The sequence below is a fragment of the Scaptodrosophila lebanonensis genome, unplaced genomic scaffold (assembly GCF_003285725.1).
Source record: "Scaptodrosophila lebanonensis strain 11010-0011.00,11010-0021.00 unplaced genomic scaffold, SlebRS2 tig00000157-arrow-arrow-pilon, whole genome shotgun sequence".
In the NCBI taxonomy this organism is placed as follows: domain Eukaryota; kingdom Metazoa; phylum Arthropoda; class Insecta; order Diptera; family Drosophilidae; genus Scaptodrosophila; species Scaptodrosophila lebanonensis.
In genome coordinates this window covers 754118-762305 of record NW_022060595.1, presented here as the reverse complement: position 1 = coordinate 762305, position 8188 = coordinate 754118, and the positions used below count along the sequence as shown (strand labels likewise).

The 8188-nt window shown below is 37.9% G+C and overlaps 1 protein-coding gene across 3 annotated transcripts in view; it reads right to left on the bottom strand.

Moving 5' to 3' along the window:
- Positions 1-395: 395 nt before the first annotated feature.
- Positions 396-8188, bottom strand: part of LOC115629549 (putative hydroxypyruvate isomerase) — a 106917-nt gene continuing 99124 nt past the window's right edge. For 2 of the 3 annotated variants that reach the window (XM_030526031.1, XM_030526032.1), the window contains one exon: positions 396-863. In XM_030526031.1, the coding sequence (XP_030381891.1) occupies positions 556-863 (308 nt within the window). In that variant the 3' untranslated portion in view covers positions 396-555. The remainder of the gene's footprint in view (positions 864-8188) is intronic. The other variant, XM_030526033.1, reaches the window with a different exon arrangement.

Sequence of the window (8188 nt, the reverse complement as noted above, 5' to 3'; positions counted from 1 at the left end):
TCGGCCTAACATAATGGAACTTCGCAAACGGACTAATAATCACTAATTGAAAGTATTTGATAAATGAGAGTCCGAAATTCTGAGAATTATGGAAGGTATATAAAATCACTGATTTCGGGGGAGAGGGTGTGGGGATGAAAATTCTAAAAAACAAATTTTCACTTCACAATTTTCAATTCACATAAGGCATTTTGGAATATGGTGATCGACTTGTCTTCTCATGCTAATCAAGAATACTCTTCGTGGGGTCTGTCAAGCATCTTTCTACCTGTTATATTTTTCACCTCGCGCGCACCTAATATAGATTTGATGTGCAGAATATAAAAATCAAAGCTACATACGAATGACCATACGCGCACGGACAAATAAACAACAAATAACAACATTTATTTTCATTTAGTTAGCTGTTACAAATGTGGGTTTTTGAAGTTTTGCTTTTAATTGTTTTATATGTATCCCATTTCACCAAAATGCTAGAATTTTTCTAAAATAACAAAAACTAAAAATACAAAAAATAACAAATTATGTTTAAACGAGTATGTATGTGCATATAGCTTAAAGTGTAAGGCCATATTTTGAAATCCAATTGAGTCCTTCTACTGTAGTGGCTTTTGGTGTATATTCACATCCGATCCAACCATCATAATCTAACTCCAAAATCTTTTCAAATATATAGCGATAATTTAGTTCTCCTTGTGTATCCGGCTCATTGCGGTTTGGTACTTGAGCAATTTGGAAATGCCCAATTTCCGCTTGATATTCCTCCAAAGCCTTGGTAACATTTCCCCTTATGTGTTGAAGATGATAGAAATCAACCATTAGTTTAATGTTGTCGTTGCTTATTTCTTTAATGGCCAAATACGCTAAAAATAAAAAATTAAAAATTAAAAATATAGAAACATAGTGGCAAGCCAAACATGCTCTTGACAATTAAAATGCTATCAATGTCTATTGATATGAGTCGTATTCATATAGATAATTATTAATATTTTTTTTAGCCTGTACCCAAAGGGTAAACGGCTCAGAATGTACAAAAGCTAGAATTACCAATCTTGGTATCCAGGTTCCCCTAAGCCCTAGGCAGGTCAAGTTTATTTTTATAACCTATACCCAAAGGGTAAAAGGGTATATTAGTTTTGTGCGAGGGTACATGGAACACACAGAAGGAGGCGTGGCAGACCCCACAAAGTATATATATTCTTGATCAGGATGACAAGCCGAGTCGATATAGCCATGTCCGTTTGGCCGTCTGTCTGTCTGTCTGTTCGTCCATCTGGACGAGCGCAAGGATCTCAGAAGGTACAATAGCTAGAATTACCAAACTTGGTATCCAGGTTCCCCTGAGCCCTAGGCAGGTCAAATTTATTTTTATACCCTATACCCAAAGGGTACAAGGGTATAGTAGTTTTGTGCGAGGGTACATGGAACACACAGAAGGAGGCGTGGCAGACCCCACAAAGTATATATATTCTTGATCAGCATGACAAGCCGAGTCGATATAGCCATGTCCGTCTGTCTGTCCGTCCGTCCGTCTGTCTGTCTGTCTGTCCGTCTGTCTGTCTGTCTGTCCGTCTGTCTGTCTGTCCGTCTGTCCGTCTGTCTGTCCGTCTGTCTGTCTGCATGAACGCAAGGATCTCAGAAAGTATAAGAGCTAGAATAACCAAACTTGGTATACAGATTCTCCTGAGCCCGAGAAAGGACGAGTTTGTTCATTTTTCCCGATGCACCCCCCCCCCCCACTCCCCCCCTATTCAAGATTTTCTATAACTCCCGTAATTCTTGGAATTTTAAACTAAAGTATAGTAGACACATCTAGTTAGTAATTATATATCCTTATACCAAGTTTCATTATGATAGGTTGATCAGAAAGAAAGTTATAGCCATATAACAAGCATTTTGTGTTATTTTTTTCTCTTGCTCTCTTCGCTCTTATTAATATAAGAGTCCACATATATCGCCGCTCAGTGAGTGTATATTCGTGTTCATTTACCGTAATTTCATTTCTGTGCGCTCTTGCATTTACTTACATTTCTAACCCTCTACTTGCTCGTGTCATAACGTCGTGCTGCAATAAGTCATGCACAATTAAGGATGCAATTGATTCCGAACAACAACGATTTGTAAGTTGTTGGTTGTGCGAGAATTTTATGCATATTAAGTGTGCTGGACTAAGTGGTCGTGACCTTGATAAAATTTACTCGCCTAAAAAAGGTTGTGGTGGTTTGAAATGGTCATGCCCTGTTTGCATAGACATACAATTTAATTTCTCTCGTATGTATGACAATGTGAGAAATAAATTTTTGAGCTTGCATAGAATTACTAAGCAACTCTCAAGTGAGTTTGACACAGGGTTCGACTTGCTTAGTAAATATAAGTTCGAATCTCCTCCCAAGCGTAGGCTTGAACCTCAATTCTTAGAGGTTCCACCTAGCTCGGCTCAGATAGATTCTCCGATTCCCTCGCTATTAAATGTAGATGTGTCGCCGGCAATTTCATTGTCTACTTCGCCTGGAAATTTATTTGAAATTTCCCCTCTGCCTTCGCCGGCTCATGTTATGTTGGCCCCGTTGGTAGCTCCTCCTGTGCCTAATATATCTAAACCTGTAAGAACAAGGGCTTCTTCTAAAACGTCGGCACCACCTCCTATAGTTTCTTCAGGAGCTGTAGAAGGTGCGGTAGTCCCAGCCCTTCCTCTGCCCCCGTCTCTTACAGTGGTAGCTCCTAGAAAGCAAGTTTTCGTGTCTCAGTTGTCCCCTGATACTTCTTGTGAGACTATCGCTGCCTATATCGCAAGTAAGTCGACAGCTGCTGTAAAACAAGTAAAAAAAAATTAAGAAAAAAAATTTGATCGATTTTACCTCTCTCGGTATTCGAACTCACGTAAAGGATGTTAAATTGCTCATTTACATAGCAATTGCGTCTGTGTGAGTGTATGTATGCCTATGCGCATTTATTCGTGTCTGTGTAAACATGTGTGCAGTCAACCAAAACACCAGCATCAACAACAGCCGCGGGCAGCGCTTGAGCAGCACATATATTTATGGCTACAACTTCTTGTTAAATCGGTCTATCATAGTGAAACTTGGCATACGGACACATAATAACCAACTGGGGGTATTTCCAAAATTTTAGTTCGAAATTCCAAGAATTACGGGAGTTAGAGAAAATCGAGGGAGGGAAATTCCAAAATATACATTTTCTGCGTATTCACACAAAGCATCTTGGACTAAAATTTGGTGTTCCTAGGTCTTATAGTCTCCGAGATATAGGCGATTATACGAATGGAAAATCGGGAAAACCCCCATAGGGGGGAAGTGGGGAGGAAAATCAAAAAAATAAAACAAACTCGTATAGAATACACACATAACGCATCTTTGTGCAAAATTTGGTGTCTCTATCTCTTATAGTCCCTGAGATCCAGGTGTTCATATGGACGGACAGACGTCATGCTGATCAAGAATATATATACTTTGTGGGGTCTGCCACGCCTCCTTCTGCCTGTTACATTTTTCAGCTCCCACAAACCTAATATACTTCTGTACATTTCATGTACAGAGTATAAAAATAAAAAAATTTAAAAAAATTTGATCGATTTTACCTTTCTCGGTATTCGAACTCACGTAAAGGGTATATAATTGCACATTTACATAGCAATTGCGACTGTGTGAGTGTATGTATGTTTATGCGCGTCTATTTGTGTCTGTGTAAGCATTTTCGCAGTCAACTAAACAGCAACATCAACAACAGCCGTGAGCAGCGCTTGGGCTGCGCTTGAGCAGCGCTGCAACAGCAAACATATTTATGGATATAGCTTCTTGTTAAATCGGTCTATCATAATGAAACTTGGCACACGGACACATAATAACCAACTGGGGGTATTTCCAAAACTTTAGTTCGAAATTCCAAGAAATTCGGAAGTTAGAGAAAATCGCATTTGCGGGGGAGAGGGGGGAGAGAGGGATTTATAGGATTTCCCTCCGCTTTTCGGTGTTGGATTTCGTCTTATCTAAAAAATAGACCCAACGGATCTTGCTTAGGTCGCACATTTCTAAGCCCGTGTTTGCATCATCAGGTGTGCCTCAAGGTAGCCATCTTGGCCTATTACTTTTTACATTATTTATTAATGACCTCCCCTCTACCTTGTCACACTCTCATATTCTTATGTATGCTGATGATGTGAAACTTATTCTGACTTATAAAGACCATACTCATTTTCATCGCCTGCAGGATGATCTGAACTGCATGCTATCGTGGTGCTTAGCTAACCACTTGTACCTCAATTGCGCTAAGTGTAAGTTCATGACATTTCACCGAACTTTGCCCCATTTAGTTACGTATACGATTGACAATGTGCCATTGCAACGTATATCGACTGTTGAAGACCTTGGGGTTCTTTTTGATTCCAAATTGAACTTCAACCTTCACATATCTAGTATTTTCAATAAGGCTAAGGGGTTACTTGGATTCATTAAACGTTGGTCCAAGGAATTCAATGACCCATATATCACTAAGCTTCTTTACACTGCACTAGTACGCCCTGTGCTTGAATACTGCTCATGCGTTTGGTGTCCGCAGTATAGAAAGCAACAGGAACGTATTTAGTCTGTTCAGAAGCAATTCCTTCTTTTTGCTCTACGTGGTTAAAGCTGGGATCCCAACCTCCGCTTGCCATCGTACTCTAGCAGGCTGATGCTTATAAACCTTCCTTCTTTAGTAAATCGTAGGACTGTTCTTGGAGTAGTTTTTCTCCACAAGTTGATTATCGGCGAGGTTGACTCCTCTTCCCTCTTAGGTCGCCTTAATTTTTCCGTTCCTTGTAGACCAACAAGGAATTATTTGCCATTCGTCTTGTCTAGGTGCACAACCGATTACGCTGCGCACAATCGTTTTCGAGTCATTTGTTCCAATTATAATGAGCTTTCTCATTTACTTTCAACAGAACTCTCTCTTTATTCTATGAAAGTTCTTCTTTATAGTTATCTCCGTGGAAATCTCTGACCACATACTGCTGTGAGTCGCGGCATAGCTGGCTGGACTGGCTTAAAACTTTCCCCCACCGGGTTGGATATTTCCCTCTTTCTCCTTTTGTCTTTCTTGTTCCATCTTTCTCTTTCCCTGTTTCTCTCTTCCTCTACAGCTTTTTCGTAGACTTTCTTATCTTTTATGTTGAGACTATGTTATATTAATCATATTTGAATTTTTAATTTTAAATCTTTATATATATATATATATAAAATGTTATTACCTATATATTGTTATTGAAAAAATCGACAGATCCACTTGTTGATTTAAATAAATAAATAAAAAAAAATAACCATACCCAATGCACACATACATACATATGTACAAGTACACAAACACGCATAGACACGATTCTGATGTAAATGTAAATGTATGTGTGCATGTATGGAATATTTTATATTTAATTTAGTTAATTAATTAAATTAATCAAATTAAATTAATTTAAAATATATATATATATATATATATATATATATATATATATATATATATATATATATATATATATATATATATATATATATATATAATTTATTTTTTGTGTGGTGGTACAGGGTATTTAAGAGTTGAGCCTGCTCGACTTTAACATTCCTTTCTTGTTTTATTCTGATTCTCCCATTCCACTTCCCCGTAATTCTTGGAATTTTGAACTTCAAATTTGGCATATACATTATGTGTCCGTATATTAAGTTTTTATCATGATTGGTCAATTCTAAAAAAAGTTATAGCCATAAATAAAATCGCTGCCCGTGCCCTGCCTGCAGCTCTGCCCGCAGCTTTTGTTGTTGTTGCTGCTTTGGGTCAACTTTGTGCTGCATATATACACGCATATAAACACGCAGAGACACGATTATGATGTAAATGTATGCTGTTGAAACTTTACATGAACATGTCTCCACATTTGTATATATGTATTAAATAATTTGTATTTAATTAAATTAAATAATTTAATTAAATTAAATAATTTAATTAAAATATATATTTTGTAATTAATTAAATTTTTTTTAATTTTTTCCTTTTTGGTGGAAGGCACAGGGTTTTTATACTCTGTACATGAAATGTACAAGAGTATATTAGGTTTGCGGGAGCTGAAAAATGTAACAGGCAGAAGGAGGCGTGGCAGACCCCACAAAGTATATATATTATTGATCAGCGTGACAAGACGAGTCGATCTAGCCCTGTCTGTCTGTCTGTCCGTCTGTCCGTCTGTCCGTCTGTCCGTCTGTCCGTCTGTCCGTCCGTATGAACACCTGGATCTCAGAGACTATAAGAGATAGAGACACCAAATTTTGCACGAAGATGCGTTATGTGTATATTCTATACGAGTTTGTTTTATTTTTTTGATTTTCCCCCCCACTTCCCCCCTATGGGGGTTTTCCCGATTTTCCATTCGTATAATCGCCTATATCTCGGAGACTATAAGACCTAGGCACACCAAATTTTAGTCCAAGATGCCTTGTGTGAATACGCAGAAAATGTATATTTTGGAATTTCCCTCCCTCCCCCCTCTCCCCCGCAAATGCGATTTTCTCTAACTCCCGTAATTCTTGGAATTTCGAACTAAAATTTTGTAAATACCCCCAGTTAGTAATTATGTGTCCGTATGCCAAGTTTCACTATGATAGACCGATTTACCAAGAAGTTATAGCCATAAATATATTTGCTGCTGCAGCGCTGCTGCAGCGCTGCCCGCGGCTGTTGTTGATGTTGCTGTTTGGTTGACTGCGAAAATGCTTACACAGACACGAATTGATGCGCATAGGCATACATACACTCACACAGACGCAATTGCTATGTAAATGTGCAATTATACACCCTTTACGTGAGTTCGAATACCGAGAGAGGTAAAATCGATCCAATTTTTTTTTTATTTATTTTTTTTTTTATTTTTTATAATTATTGTAAACATATGTACAGAGTATTTCAAAGTCGGGACACCCGACTTTAGCTTTTTTACTTGTTAAGAGTTGGACCTGCTTGACTTTAGCATTCCTTTCTTGTTCGTAATTTTAGTAAATTAGCTACTTAACTTCAAATATTATTAATGAGTTTTTTAGACAATTAAACAGCTCTCGTTTCACTCATAAAAATCATCAACATAAAATTTAAAGTTATTTATTTATTTTAAAGTCAAACCATGCAATTCAGATTCTGTCACACAGGGCTGTTCTGTTATGCATAGAATTTATAACAACGGACTTGCCCATTCACCAAGACTCAATTTGCGCCAAGTTCTTTTAATTAATATGCAGTATATTGGTACTTATTTGAAACAAGAATTGCGCCTAATATAAATTTTATTCTTAACTTTCGTTTGAGTCACAAAAAAAGACTTTACTCAGCAAAATGTGATGTTCAAAAAATGTAATGAGCTTTGTCTTTGTTAATGTTTTTAATAAAATCTCTAGGCAAAACATAAGATATTTTAAACAGATTTCTGTGCCACCGAGAATTAGTTTTAATGCGAAACTTGGGCGGAAGAGATTTCTGTAGCACCCCTGAAAATATAGCCCCGAAAAGACTACGACTACAAGGAGCCACTCCTATGCAGGGTCTCCAAATCGGCTGGGCCGCAAACGACCATTACACTCAATGGGACAGCACTATACAATTCAGGATCAGATCCTACTTTTGGGATAAAGACCGAAGCCAGATACTCGACCTTACCATCGTCACCTTACCAATCACTTTATACAATAGCATTAAAGAATGAGAAGTTCTTTCCGAATACTCGCTCTCAGGCCACAGATACATTCAATTTGAAGTACCTCTAGGAAACAAGAAACCAATTGCGACTATCATCGAGAAATCCTCGCTCAAGGCCCAGGTACGGTTGCGTTCACCTCAACTCTCATAAACACGTTAACTACAGCTGGTAGAACTACTTTACAAAAATCATGCCCCGTAGGCAAGCTAAGGAAAAAACTCAAGCCTCCCTGGTGGACTCCCCACGTCGGGGAGTCAAGGAAAAATTAATTGTAAACGAGGGCACAGATGCTGTAATCTCTAGATCTTCACCTCTATCTATTCCCGAAGATCCGTATCACCCTACTATTGAAATTTCGATTTCTCTTTACGAAACCTCTCCTCCATTGGCTCATAAAAGTACACGCCGTTGTTTTCGGAAAGCCGATTTTAATAAGCTCAACAGACTTATTTCAGAAAC